We start from the raw sequence: 15,337 nt of genomic DNA on the forward strand, positions 1-15,337 counted from the left end.
CTAGTCCAACTAGTACAGGGAATTTTTTCCCCTCAAAGGTTTTTCATGTCAAAAGTGCCCAATGGAAATAAAAATGAGAAGGCTCTTTTGTTTTAAATATTTCCCTTCCCATGGGAACCCATTCAAGGGTGGGGAGCATCTCAGGCTGAGAGAACTTGCCCTTCTCCCTCCCAGGACCAAAGTCTTATTCCTGCACTGGGAGCTGTCTCTGCATCCTTGTCATGTAGAGGCTTTTATTTATTTGCTTATTTACTTTCCCTTCCACATTCATAAGTTTATTGTCTGACCTAAGCAGTCATCTTACCTTTCAAGCACTTTGAAAAATGGAAACAGTAAGTCAGAGAAGCGGTTGGTGTGAGCACCACTGAATATTACTGTTTGAAAATTCTAAAAAAAATCTGAGCAAGAAGTTTGTCATACACAGCACTTCAAGAATGTTTTTAAAATCAAAGAAAAAAGCCCTGGTTTTCAATGTTTGCCTCAAACCAGAATGCCATGTTCTCCAAGTAAGAATGAAGGAATGCATGTCTATATTCTGAATGCAAAGCTACTCAATTTAATGAATAGAAGCAATAGTTTTCATGGACTGCGTACTTCCCATGGCAGGTACTGGGCTAAGCACTTTCCTTGCTTCCCACACTCAACTGTACATTGTTGGGAGTTTTCCATTTTTACTTTGTTTTCAATGGGATTCTCCACAAAAATACCTGCTTATCTTGGACTCATTGGTAGGTAACTTGGACAATACATGGAACGCACATTCTCTTACACATAGTAGGCACTCAATAAGTATCTGTTGGATAAACGGATGAAGAGAATTAATTAACTCCATTCTTGAACAAATTATCTGTCTTTCTTAATGTAGCCCTAAAACTCTGCCATTTATATTTCTCAGGAATATCTCATTTAATTGATAATGATTCCTAACCCATGCATTAGTAAGTCATTTTTACATCAAGTTTCTATTTTTAGAGATCCTCTTTCCACAAGTAGAAATGACATAAACCAAGTTCGTCTTCTTAGTTTATTTTTTTTCTAGAGTCCTTAGCATGCTACATTAACCTGACAAAGCTTAATCTTGTGTTCGTTTCACAATACATTTCATGCAGTTCACAGCTGTGATTGGTTTTACATTGACATTACACATGTTTCGATTCAGCCATGTGAAAAGAGTAATTCTTAATGGGGTTTGTCTCTGAAAACTGTCCAAGCTTAAATAAGCACATGAGCAGTTCACTCTATTCTTAAGTGCATCTCTCTTTAAAATGCAAGGATTTTTAGCATAAGAATATAATGTCCCTGTTTATAGTCCATTTGCAACAGAACCACTTCCTTTAGGTTTCACATATCCTGAGGAATCCACTTTTACAAAATTGCATTCAAGTATATTATTTCATTTAACATTCCAGGTTGGGTTTAGGTGCAAGGCTGACCTTCAGCTTTATATCCCCAAATAAATCTTCCATGGACCCAGCCTTCCCAAGACTATTCTTAACATTAGACTCTCTTTTACAATAAACATTCAGCACTAAAGCCACCGAGCAGAGCTATTTGGCATTTTCCAGTGAAGTGCAAGAAGTTAAATAAGTTACGTTTTTATTGCTAATGTATAGAATCAAGCACAGTCACTTTGTCAAACAGAAGGAAAGGGCATACACAAGATGTGGCCTCTCCTCAGATGCCTCAGGGACAAAACGCACAGAAAATGTCCCCTGACCGCCACCCATCCAGCACCACTTTAAGATGATGTATTGAGTATTCTAGAGTCTGAGGAGTCAGACCTCTCATCATAGTCGTCCTCCGTGTAAATGGACTGCTTTGACACAATTGGACACCCATCATCAGGGATGGAAATCCGAGGGTCTTCCGTGGCACGGGCAGGAAGGACGGGCGAGCTTCTGAAGACGCTGGTAGAGTTACTGGGGAAAGGACTGACGTACTGGGACCTCAGCTGATACTGCTGCTGCAGCGTCATGGTGTTCCACAGGGTGACATCATTGGGCAAAAAGGGGCTCGACTGGTTTCTCGCCAAAGTATTCCTCAGCATCAGCGGGTACCGGGGTGGCTGGGGGAAAGGGTGCTGCAGAGGCACAGCCAAGGGATTGGGGACAACATTACTAGAGTCGGCAGAAAACCTCAAGGTGTCTGGGACTCGAAAGGCTGATCCCACAGACCATTTGGAAGACGAGATGGGGTAGGAGCTCAAGGTATGTTCAAAGATGTGCCCGTTGGAGGGCAACACTAGACTCTCGGGTTCTGTGGAAGTTCGCTCTGCTCCCGTGACTGAGGATCGGCTGGACAGAAGGACTTCCACGGCGCTCACCAGGTCCCCGCCACAGCCCTTGAGGATGAGCTCAAGCACCGTTGGCTTCTGGTTGGGGAATATCTTTTTTAACACTTCAAGCGGCGGTCTGTGGGCTTTCAAGCTGAAGGGCAGAGAAACAGTCCCCGAGGGGCCCTCAATCAGGAGGTGATTCTGCTCCGCGTGATACTTGGGGCTGTCCGGGCGGCTCTCAGGGTTGCCTCCGTTTTTCTGGACAGCGTATCCCCCTTCATCCACGGACACTATCTCAGGGCTCTCAGGGGTGAAGCAGCCCTTACTCTTTGCCACATCTGGGGAACTCCTCTGGTCAGTGTCTTTGTCACTAAAGACCTCTGTATTGTCTGCCGGGTTGCCGTCTCCAAGCCGTTCTTCAGTCAAATCTGAAAAACAGAACAGCTGCGTTAATCTTTTCCTGGTGTGCATAAAGAGGAACAGATGTGCTCAGAAGAGACCTGTACACGCGCTTTTTGGAAGAGCAAATGCATCTCAGTGGGTCATAATATACTATAAGCCTTTTTAATTCAGACTGTATCACTGGCAAATGAAACAAAAACCCTGTAAATAAAGATCTAGAAATCAGAGTGGCTTCCTAGAATGCTTTGTGCAAGGAAGTTTGCCTTCAACATAGAATGGCTACATGAACCTATAACCATCGAAAATGTGGCTTTCATAGCAGTAACAATCTCAATAGAGAGCTTTGCGGGGAGACAGGGGGCGACTCCTAGAAGAGCAAAGCTCAGGGAGAAACAGGAAAATGAGCTCAGCTTGTCTTCCAGCTCCTCTTCAGCAAATAAGGTCCCCAGCTGTAATCTAGGGACAGCACCATCCAGATACCCACAGGGAATTTTAATATCTTAAATCTATTTTCCCATAGGTTGATTTTGTGTTAAATATGTCTTATGAACCAATCAGTATGTTTCATCAGGTTACCACGTACAATTGCTAGCTAATTCAACTGCTGAAGTGAAAGATACCTCTATCCATTGAAATCTTTCGTAAGAAGCCACTTGAGGGATTGGCAAACTTGCTTGCCAATAACTTGGACTAGAAAGCAAATGAAACCAGCTATGACTTCTGGGTGGCAGGATAAGTTGCTGGAGAGAAAAAAAGGAAGTGGCTAGAAAGGGTTTGTGAAACTGCACGGGAGCATTATCCATCAATGAAACAACGCCTCACACTGCACCGCCACGGGGGACACCAGGCAGATACCTGTGCGTGAACTGTTTTGCTGGTAACGTTCATGGAAAGGACTTGAAGATACTTTTTAAACCAGTGAAATTTGAAGATACCTTTTTGTATCATATGAAAAGAAGGAGGGATAAAAAGCTTCCCAAATAAAGCAGAGACTTGCTATAAAGTAAACCAGTAGCAAATTTACCATGTTGACCTAAGGACATTTTTACTTAACGGCTGATGATATTGCCGGGCTAAGCACACAGAAAAGAATGAGTCAGAGTGGTTTGCTTTGCAGTAGTAAATTCTAACAGGCCATTATAATAAAGAAACATATTTTTTAGTGGCAAGCTATTTGCAAATAGAGTTTTATCCTTTTTGGAAACACGCACTGGCTGTGGCTACTCAAAGCCAGGGTCACTGATCGAAAGATGAAAATTCGTAAGGAGCCGGTTGTTGAATTGTAAACAATTGCTTTGCCTGTGGTTTCTGGCGCCCTGCCTGAATGGCCTCATTGTTGCCTTCTCTGTGGGTACACCTGATTATGTACAGATAGCCAGCTGGTGAAATTTCATCAAAGCACCTTCTAGAAACCATCTTGTCCTACACTTGTTGTTTATTTTGAAAGCCTTAAAGGCCTACTTATTAACATTCTTCTAATACAGGATGTATCTTAAGTGTAACCAAAAAAACAAAACTTTGTGAAATTTCATCAAAGCACCTTCTAGAAACCATCTTCTCCTACACTTGTTGTTTATTTTAAAAGCCTTAAAGGCCTACTTATTAACATTCTTCTAATACAGGATGTATCTCAGGTGTAACCAAAAACCAAAACTTTGCCCTTTAACAAAGCAATAAATATGTGGCAAACATAAGTAAATACATTTTAAAACACTCTTAAAGTACCTCAGTGCAAGTATCAACATAAATCTGATAGGAATTCATACTTATCCCAAATTTGCATTTTAATTAAACTGCTTCTTTTTTTAACACAAAATATAAGGCTTCCAATGAGAGGTTCATTTGTGTCACATACATATGAAGCCATCTTCTCTCCTACAGCTTCTTAGGATGGGGGACACAGCTTTTACCTCTTGAGTTAATGTGGTATTTGAACTCATGTCCTTGATCCGAAAGAGGAAAACAGCAACAAAAAGGCTTCTATAGATTTACTTTATAATCAGCTAGATCTATTTAAACTTTCCTGACTCATGACCCATACATACTTCTTGGCTATTACTCTATTATTAAACATTTGAAAATTATTAAACACTTGAAAAGTGATGTATATTAATATACTATCACTTTTAGAAATTGGAAAAACAAGTGAAATACTCTCCCCATGTAAATATGGACATAAAATACTTCTTTAAAATACTATGTACTTCTAAACAGTTTCCTTATTTTTTTAACTTTAGCCTAATTATTATTATCAGCACCAAGTATTTATATTTCTGCAAGATACTGGGAGAAACAGAATAAAGGATGAAAAACACCAAGAAGTGTAAGACCCACGCCCAACTTATGGACCTTATCTTCCAGCTGGGGAAGTAAGACACACATGTGGGAGAAAAAGCAAACAGGGCCTGGCAGCATTTGCTAAGCCTCAAATATGACACACATCGTATACCAATGTTCACAGCAGTAACATTCACAATAGCCGAAAGGTGAAAGCAACCCAAATGTCCATCAATGCATGAATGTATAAAACGTGGTGTACACACACACACACACACACACATACACACACAGTGGGATATTATTCAGCCTCAGAAATGGAATTCTGAAACATGTTATAACATGGATGAACCTTGAGAACATTAGGCTAAGTGAAATAAGTCAGACACAAAAGGACAAATACTGTATGACTCTACTTATATTCAATCCCAAGAATAGGGAAATTCAGAGAGAAAGTAGTATGGTGGTTACCAGGGGCTGGGAGGAAAAGGGAATGGGGAGTTATTGTTTCATGGGTATGGAGTTTCCATCTGTAATGATGAAAAGGTTCTGAAGATGGATGATGGTGATGGTTGCACATTTTGAATAAACTTAATGCCACTGAATTGTACCCCTAAAAATGGTTAAAATTATAAATTTTGTTATGTATACCACAATTTAAAAAAAGAAAAAAAAATATGCCACACAGTGTCATAGTAATATAGAGAATGAGGAGATTTCTTTAAGCAAGGAAAACAATTAGTCCTTCCTGGGAATAAAGGGTACATAGGCACAAATGGAAAGCTCAAAGCTCAACTTTTTCTGAGACAGAGTCTCACTCTGTCACCCAGGCTGGAATGCAATAATGGTCTCGGCTCACTACAACCTCTGCCTCCTGGGTTCAAGTGATTCTCCTGCCTCAGCCTTCCGAGTAGCTGGGACTACAGGTGTGTGCCACCATACCTGGCTAACTTTTCTATTTTTAGTACAGACAGGGTTTCACTATGTTCACCAGGCTGGTCTCGAACTCCTGACCTGGTGATCCACTCACTTCAGCCTCCCAAAGTGCTGGGATTACAGGAGTGAGCCACCATGCCCGGCCAGCTCAACTATTTTTAAAAGAAATATGTGAACCAAATAGCTCTGTGTTTTGAAAGGTACATCCCCCTCCCCTCCCCCCACCCCACTCTGGATAAGTTTCAAACACTGAAAACATATTAGGAAGTTTTTTCTCAGGTCTGTCAACCAAAATGACTCTTTCACAGTACACTTCAGGCTTCAGAAAAAAAGTGGATCAAACAGCAGAAGGCTAACTGAAAGGGGAATTAGGGAATGAGGTTCTCACTAACCTAATGACTCTACCATTACAAAAATGGAGTCTTTTTTATTTTCAACGTAGCAACAGATATACTGTCCCAATCAACTGAATACTTGATACCAGGATTACAAGTCTGACAATACAAAATTCCACTCGTGTACCTATTTTCCTAAGTTCTGCGGAACAGACGGTAGTGGAATCTTATGTCAGTGCCAGCTTGGTCAGCAACTGTGAACTCTCAGACTGTGAAAGTCACTTTCTCATTTTGTTGTGTAACCCTTTGCCCCTGCTACTGGGACATGCTAGTGCATCATGCACTTCTGGTTACTTGTCAAGGAGTGGTGACAGATTACAATGAAGTCTCCACACTTTCTCCGCAGGTTTCTGTGCTGTCTGGCTATGGCCAAAATATGAGAAAAGCTAACAGGATGTCACAGGAATCAAATCTACAAATTTAGCGTAAACCAATCAACCACCTGAGCTCAGCACTGTTTATACTGTGTTCAAAGGAAAGACAAAGATGATGAAAGAACAACAAGCAGAGCACACCTGTGAGGCTTATGCACCTGAGCCACACACAAAGTCCTGCTAAGGAGTGCTGGGTGAGCTGGATCCCCATCAACATCTAAGGCTGCTGGAGTTTCAAAACTAGGCAAAGGAAGACTAGCCTCTAACTTTGCATCAAGAATAGCGCCTCACCAAACAATAATTTCTTAAGGGCAGAATATACAGTCCCTGCAATTTTGTGGCACTGTGGTCTCTAGTACTAGTTGTATTATTGCACCTAAACTAAATGTATTGTAAATTATTCTATTATAAATACAGACTTTCACAGGTAATTATAGAGGGTAAGTTCTGAGCCCAGTGATAAAGTGTAATTTAATAACAGGTACTTCTTTACATCTCCAGATTTTTTCCTAAATAAACTTTACAAATCATTCTAGTTGGTTTAAAACATAAAGGCCTTTTTAGACATAGAACTGTGAAACTGCCAACTAACAAAATAAAATAGGAAATACTCCTGAAACACTTTACCTTCTTTCTTCTTGAAACTGAAACCCTAATTCCTAGAACATTAAGAGTGTATTTCAACTGATAATATTTTTACCCCTAGTAGATGGGTATAGAAAGTCAAAACTATTAAACAGAGAAGAAATCAATTTTATCGAATATTACAAATATTACTGAAAGTGATACAATATGCTGCTTCTATTGCTAAACATGTAGATATTTTTTAAATCTCACCAAATATTCACTCTTCCATTTCACATTTCATGGGGTAGAAACACTTATAGCTATCCCTGAAATAAACTCTATACTAGGGTGAAGAGGTTTTTAAAAGTAGATATTCAATTAAAAAGAAAAGTTTTTCTATAGATAACAATGCTACCAACTTCAAAATATATATGCCATAAGATGACTACAATACTTTTTTTTTTTTTTTGCTACAAGACTTTTAACTAAGGAGAGAAAATAAACACTTATAAAAGTGCTTTCAATCTAAAATTACAGTTTGAAAATGTAACTTTCTTTAGGGGAGTTTTTCATATGAAAATGCAATTTAGTAAAAAAAAAAAAGTATCATTTCAAATACTTTGAGGAAGTCTATCACATATGAGAAACAAATATTCTGCTCAAGATGCATAAAAGTGAAAAATCTGGCCAGGCATGGTGGCTCACGCCTGTAATCCCAGTACTTTTGGAGGCCGAGGCGGGCGGATCTCAAGGTCAGGAGATCGAGACCATCCTGCCTAACACGGTGAAACCCCGTCTCTACTAAAAATACAAAAAAATTAGCCGAGCATGGTGGCACGTGTCTGTAGTTCCAGCTACTTGGGAGGCTGAGGCAGGAGAATGGTGTGAACCCGGGAGGCAGAGCTTGCAGTGAGCCGAGATCACGCCACTGCACTCCAGCCTGGGTGACAGAATGAGACTCCGTCTTAAAAAAAAAAAAAAAAAAAGTGAAGATGTCATAGGTTGTATCCATTCTATCCAATTATATCTACAAAAACAAAATAGTTCTTACATACAGAATGAAAACACAGAAAAATTGGCAGAGAGGAATATTTCCTAGCTCAAAAGTCACTTTACTCCCCTATCCTTTTGAAATCATGTCATGCATTTTGAAACATAGATTGTCATATCCTCATCTGTTCACTTGAGCTGTGAGAAACACACCTCTAAATAACAGGTCCTTGATGGGTAGTTTTCAAAGCACACAAATCTTATAGCAGTGGCAAGGGAGGGAGCCCAGGTAGGATGCGACTTTTACAGGAGACCATTGCCTAGTCAGAATTCTAACCGTAGACAAACGTTTCACATTTTCTGTTACCTTTATCTCACACTAGAAGTGATGAATAAAAAAAAAAACCAAAAAACAAAAAACTGAATAGTTGAAAATCTAAAGAACACCAGGGAATGATCTCGGTCTAAAAACTTTCCTTTTCTTCCTCGGGTGGGTTGCCGGGTTGGGGAGGGTTGTGAAAAGTTTAAAAAAAAGAGCCATGCTTTGCTTTTAAAAAAAATCATCAACAACACTGAATTAATAATGTATGAAGGAATCAGAGTGGTTCTTTGACACTATATTTTGGGGGAATATTGCTATAGACAGGACTGGGCTGAAGGAAGTATGGTTTGCAACTGTGGACCTCATATATTTTGTAAAAATTTAGTTTTGATCTCTTTCTTGACTCAGAAGGGAATATCTTCCAAGAAGCAGAGGGGAAATTACCTACAAATCTACATGTTTATTTGGTACCTTCCAAAATGCACCTGTCTACTCATCCATCTATTTAACAAATGCCCCTAAATGCCTTCCTATGCTCTCATGTACTGTCTTGGGTAAGATTATACAGAGGTGATCAAAGCACTGCCTCTTGACCACAGAGAAGCTTACAGTTTACTGACTAATCTTTTGCAAAATTCCAAATAAGCTGCAGTTGGTTATATTTTACAGTGAAATACAGCAAATAACTCCAAGGATAGCAGCTGGGCAGACCATAGTGTCTTCACAGGAGGAAATATTGTTTTAAATGCTTACATATAAAGATTATGGGTGCTAGAGATATACACTAAACAAAGTAATAATCAGTGGGAAAAACGTGGAACACTAATTCCAGCTCTGTAAAATTTATGTCTGTCTAGTTGTAATCAAGAGATTGGAGATTTTATAAAGAAATGATGTGCTGAGTCTTAAGTTTTTCATAATTATTATTGTTATTTGGTACTTGATTGTACCTTTTATAGCTGTTTATACAATAAAATGCAAAAAAAAAAAAAAAAAACCATACCTAGTTATTTTACTTTCCCTTCTGAGAACAGTAGTATGCATTGCTCGGGCAAGGGGATTACTCACTAAGGCGATGTGGGATGTAACTGACACAATCACAAGGCGGTGGACCTGTGAGGACCAGCTGTCCTACCACTGCATCCTCCACCTCTGCCATGAGCACCCATGCACAAGCCATCAGAGCCACACAGGACTAGACAAGGGGGTCCAAGGACCTGAGCAGCTAATGGCTAAGGGGCTGCAACAGGTTTAAAGGGGGAAGAAAGGAAAAAAGCAAGAGGCGAGGAAGAAAGGAAGAGAAAGAAAGAGGAGGAAGGCAGGCAGGCAAATGGCTTTTTACTGGGCTTAGTCCTCCTTCCTGTCAGGAAGAAGTGCAACATTTCCAGAAAGGGGTTCCGAGTCCTCCAGGGCCTTTGATTTATGAAGATTTATTCCTTTTCTCTCTGTAAAGCTGTTAGCAGAAAGTGCTGACTGGCTGCAGCAAAGAATTTCTCATCAATGCTCTTTGATTGTATTTTGCAAACAAAATGCCTGTTGCTTGGTAACATTTCACTTGAGCCTGACCTTCTCCGAAAGTTATTGCTATCAGATTCGATTTACACTGTCCTCCTGTGATTACTGTAATCTTTTAAACCCGGGAGTTCATCCATCAGAGAAAAAGAAAAGTTGGTTGTGTAAGTCGAGAGCACGGCTATCCTCCAGATTTATAACACCAAGGAGTGATTTGAAGGTGGGGAGAGGTTCTTTCCCAGATGGCAGTAGAACTCTGGTTCCTAGATGTGGAACACACTCTCGTTTTTCCTCCCAAACGGTTCCAGATCCACAGGATGGACCCCAGCACCTCCCTGACGCCAGTCCCAGGCAGCTCAGGCTCTGCAGAGAAAGAACTAGGAGATGAGCACAGGCAACCCCACCGCCAAGGGGCGCCCTGTGTGGTTACCAGGGCTGGGTGAGGAAGGCCTAGGCCTATGGTTGCCAGATAAAATAACAGCATGTCCAGTTAAGTGGGAACATCAAATAAACAATGAAGGCTTTCTAGTAAAAGTATGTCCCATGCAATACTGGCATCCTATTTTTTGTCTGCATGATTTTTGCAAAAGCTGGCAACTCACCTTGGGACTCCTACAGGGTAGTGAAGCTCAGGAAGAGCAGAGAGGAGCGGAGGCCCAAGAGCTGGACGAGTGAGAGGCAAGGGATGTGCCTGTCTCTGGGCGGTTCCTGAGCTGCCTAGTGAGCTGCTTCCTGACAGTGACCAAGGAAAGAGCCGGCAAAGAGCTGGGCTCAACTGCAGCTCCCACCCCCTGGTGCAAGGGGACGGCAGTCCAGTGCAGCCCCAGGGAGGCGCTGCCCCCTATCTTTGCCCCTACTTTGAGCCCACTGTGGCCAGGGTCCCAGTCCTGAGCCAGCTGCCGCAATCCTCCACAACACATACACACCATCTGCACTGCATGCAAACCAGCCAGGCCAAGAGCTGGGAAGACCCATCCCCGGCAGCATCCCAGCTCCAAGAGCCAGCCCTGGGGTGGGGTTTGGAAGAGACCTTAGTGCCTGTATGCGTATCCCTTTTTATTTGGATGGGTTTTGTTTTTTAAAATGCAACTGAGTCAAGACCCTCACCCTCAAATCAAGCCATCTTAAAATGAGACCCTGTTTTTCAATTCACAGGTACACTTCATAAATGGTTTTCAAGTATTTCCTGCTTTTCATTTCCTCCTAGCCAACAGTCAGAGGGCTTCTCATCCTGGCCTGGACGAGTGATCCGTAACACCCATTACACTTGCAGGTGCTTCTCTTTGGGGAAAAAAAAAATTTAAAAAAAGGAAGTGCACCTTGCAGGACCCAGTCAAGCTGGAGCAGAAAAGCTCAGAGGCAAGCATAAAGATGCTAGGAGGGGCAGGGCAAGAGGAAAAATAAAATAAAGGCAGTTTTCCAAAATCTCCTTACTTCTCCCCCTATAGTTATCTTGTTTGTTCCACCCCCATCCCCCAAGAAATAATCAGGAAAGAAGATCCTACTTTCCCATTTGATCCTGCTCTCTTATTCCTAACCAACTATGTTTTCGATTTCTTTTTCCTTTTAAGAGCATTTAAAAGAATGCGTGTACATATTCATTTTGATGGCAGATGGAGACCTAGGAAGAGTCTACAACCACAGATCTTTCTTCTCATCGCACCACAGTCTAAGGTGACCCAGGACACTCCCCTGGAGGAAAAGTTGGGGGTGGGGAAGGGAGCCACAACAAAAGAATGTAACTTTAGCTTTTCACCTTGGCAGTGACCCTTCCCTCAGCTCTTGAGCCCACGTCCTGAAAGGCTGGCTAGGCTGGTTGAAACTGCTGATTCAGATACACTAACAGTTGGAAGATCTTCATGCCTCCTATATTTTCATGGGGAGAAGGAGTGTGAGAAGAACGTAGAGGGAATTTAGGAGAAGAATAAATGAATTAAATAGTGTATGTATATATACATATATACACACATATATAGCTTCAATTACAATTTAAATTTAAACTATATATATAGCTTAAATTACAATTTAAATTTAAACTATATATATAGCTTTTAATAGATATATACAGCTTGGTATATCTATATATAGATAGCTTAATATGTCTATAGATATATATAGCTTAATATATCTATATATAGATAGCTTAATATATCTATATATAGCTTAAATCAAAATGTTGGGCTCAATCAAAATCTAATAATTAATTCCAGGTCCATCATGATGGTAATCAAAGAGCAGGAGAAATCCACATTCAAAAAGAAAAAAGAATACTTCATAACTAGAAGTAAAAACCACTAGAATATGAAAATTCTCCTTAAAAACACCACACATTGAAAGGGATATTCAACATACTACACCATTAGATAAAATAACCCAATTTCTTTAAAGAATCTAAAGCAGAATTTGAGAAAAATTTCTTCCAGTTACAAAACTGAGTTTTGATGTGAATATGTCACTCCCTAAACTGGGTGGTTTTCCTCCAGTGATTCACAGCAAACATACTCTTCCTTAAGGCATGTGCTTTTCTCAAAGATTTCTGGAGAGGAAAGACTCCATGTGCTTTTGTATACAAGAAAAAAAATCTCTCTCCACAGCTATGTACTAAAGAGGCCCCTTGTCCTGCAAAAAGACAAACCACATTTTAAAATCAAAGTTCACAAAGTAATAGATCTACGCTGCCAGCAGATATCTAAAGATTTCTGATGGTCTGTATACTTAATGCACATGTGGACCTACCATCCCAATAGGGCTTTGCTTACTCTCTGCACTTAGTGAACTACTTATCCAGGAGTAGTTCTGCTATGCTTCTAAATAAATATGGAATGCTGTACACAAATACATTATCAGAACAACTGCAAAAAGGGTATAATACCTATAGCAGCAGGCAGTCTCCGTGAGCAGTTTTCTTCAACTTAAACCCCAAATGGACTTTATTTCTACAAGCACTGTGTAGAATGGATCCACTTGTATGTTTGTCTTCCTAAACAATTATCTATTATTATCCTACCTTTCTCCCCACTCCCCATCAGAGTGGTGATTGACTTTTTTTAAAAAAATGGAATGATGGGGTGAAAGCAAGTGAAAGAAGAAAACAAAAGTTGTGTACGTCAATGTACAAGGTATGGGGGGTGACCAGCTAGAAACTGAGCCCTTGGTCCCTGATGCCTCAGTCCCCCAAAGTCGTCACTTTGACCTCTCCTTGTGATAAATCCTATTCTCCTTTGCAATTACTTGTTTTCAATTTGGAAGGCTCAGGCTATCCCTGAGTACTAAGTAGGAGTAAAACAGAGAGCACAGCTCTGGTTTGTCCAGTTGAAATCCGTTTCCTTTTTCTCTTCTCCCAAAGCATGTATCCTGCTGCCGCTGCCTACTCCGCCTTCCTGCCTGCCCTCACTCCTCCTCCTCCTCCTCCTCCTGGGGTTGTGTTTTCAGTTTTGTGACTCTTTGGAAATCATGAACTTTAGCTATCCCAAAGAACACTGAAGAACACAGGATGTGAAAGGAATCTCCGTGGACAAAGACCACAGAACCCAATGCCCTATCACAGGAATGCTGCTGGGCAGGTGGCCACTGCAAAATGCTACCTCTGATATTAACTCCGGCCTCTGCCCTAGTCCTGGGGGAAACGGTACCAGAAAAGCTGGAAACGGAAAAAATTAAGAAAATATGTTGGTACAAATCCACTTCTAGAGCTGAGACCAAACTCTTCCTAGTTATTTATTCAAACCAATGGGAGAAAAAACAAACAAACAAACAAACCTTTTTCTCCTCCCTCCCCTTCGTCTGTGGCAACTCCATAAATATAAAAAAGATGAGAGACAAAAGAGAGACAACTGGCAAGCATTCCTGAGAAATGTTTATATGCTAACTTGGATTAAATATCCACAAAATCCAAGTTCAGCAAACTCTCTTCAGGCTTTAAAATTCCCAGCTCTACTCTCACACAGGCTGTTCTCAGAGCTTCAGGCCTGGAAAGCGTTGCTGAAAGGGCAGCAGAACCCCACCTGCCAGTCACCCGTCGACTCACCACGAAACAGGTGAGTCCACCTCACTTCCTCAGCTCCACAGGATCCAGACAAAGCACTCCTGGGCTCCTGAAAGCCTTTCTCCAGAAGCTAGGGGTACCGTCTTTAGGGAGTTGGCAGGTCAGTGTAGGTACCAGTTTTGCCACGGTACTACCTGCAGGAGGGCTCTGGACCTTCCCACTCCTAATTCCAGCATGCCCCCTTCTGGGAGAAGGTGGGCTGTGTTCCTTTGTACACTTGCCCCAGTTAAGGAGAAACACCAAACACATGTCTACTTTATTCCAAGGGCCATCAAAAGAGCTCTTGCGCTGGGCAGAACCGCAAGCCAGAAATTCCCCCAGGAAGAGAGAGACTGAGAGACTCAACTCAGGCCTGCCAAGCTCAGGAGGCCTGGATGGAAACGGATGGGTGGTGGGGGATCAGATTTTGTTTTTTTTTTTTTATTTCTTTAAACCATGAAGAGAGCTGAGGGCGGCCTGGGGAACAGTGTTAAAGGATCTAGGCGGTTCTGCAAAGGAGTGAATTCTGGGCGCACCAGATTCTTGGTCCCATTATCAGCTCAGGAGCCTTTCGGGACCTTTTTACTATCATTGCTAAATGGAACTTATTTCACCAGTTACAAGAGTCTGGAGGCCACGGAGCAAAGCTAGAAAGGCCAGGGTTCTGAGAGCTGGATACTTGTCCTCACTCAAATTTTCCTGGGCCCTGGGCCGGGCCAGGCAGGCGGAAAAGCACAACCAGCTAGGAGTGTTGGGCTTTGGCGCCTTCCCTACACCTACCTACCCATTCCAACTTCCGAATGGCAAGGACTTCTAAAGCCTGCAGCCAGGAAAACCCTACTCTCCCGTGGTAAGTGTGAGCGCCTGGGTTTTAATTTGGTCCTGTCTCAACTCCGTTGTCTCCCTGCTCAATCTGACACGTTCCGAGCCCTTTAATCTGGGAAGGCACCTGGCGATCCTGACGCACAGTCCCGTCGTTTGGCTCCCCGAAGGCGCCTTCCCTGCGGGCGCGAGTGCTACTCGCTCTGGGTCGAGACTCAGCCGGCTTCTCCCGGGAGAGGAAGCCCCGGCCTGGCGGAGAGTGGGAAGGAAAGCCCCGCGAGGCCCACTTCCCAAAACTTTGCCTCCAGGCCTCCAAGTGGAGCTGCAGCAGACACTCCGAAGTTCGCCCACGCGCCCCGCCAAACTCCCGCACCTCACACACTCTTACCTGGCTTGGCGAGCTGCGCCTGCAGAGCCCCGGGTTGCGGCTCGGCGGTCCAG

The 15,337-nt window shown here is 42.1% G+C and overlaps 1 protein-coding gene across 1 annotated transcript in view; it reads right to left on the reverse strand.

The window, feature by feature from the left end:
* Positions 1–1,010: 1,010 nt before the first annotated feature.
* DMRT3 (doublesex and mab-3 related transcription factor 3) overlaps positions 1,011–15,337 on the reverse strand; it is a 15,812-nt gene continuing 1,485 nt past the window's right edge. The window contains exons 3-4 of the mRNA XM_011970192.1: positions 15,285–15,336; positions 1,011–2,703 (exon numbers count right to left, since the gene is read on the reverse strand). Coding sequence (XP_011825582.1) covers positions 1,739–2,703; positions 15,285–15,336 — 1,017 coding nt within the window. The 3' untranslated portion in view covers positions 1,011–1,738. The remainder of the gene's footprint in view (positions 2,704–15,284; position 15,337) is intronic.

This window comes from Mandrillus leucophaeus, unplaced genomic scaffold (genome assembly GCF_000951045.1).
Source record: "Mandrillus leucophaeus isolate KB7577 unplaced genomic scaffold, Mleu.le_1.0 Scaffold93, whole genome shotgun sequence".
Classification (NCBI taxonomy): Eukaryota; Metazoa; Chordata; class Mammalia; order Primates; family Cercopithecidae; genus Mandrillus; species Mandrillus leucophaeus.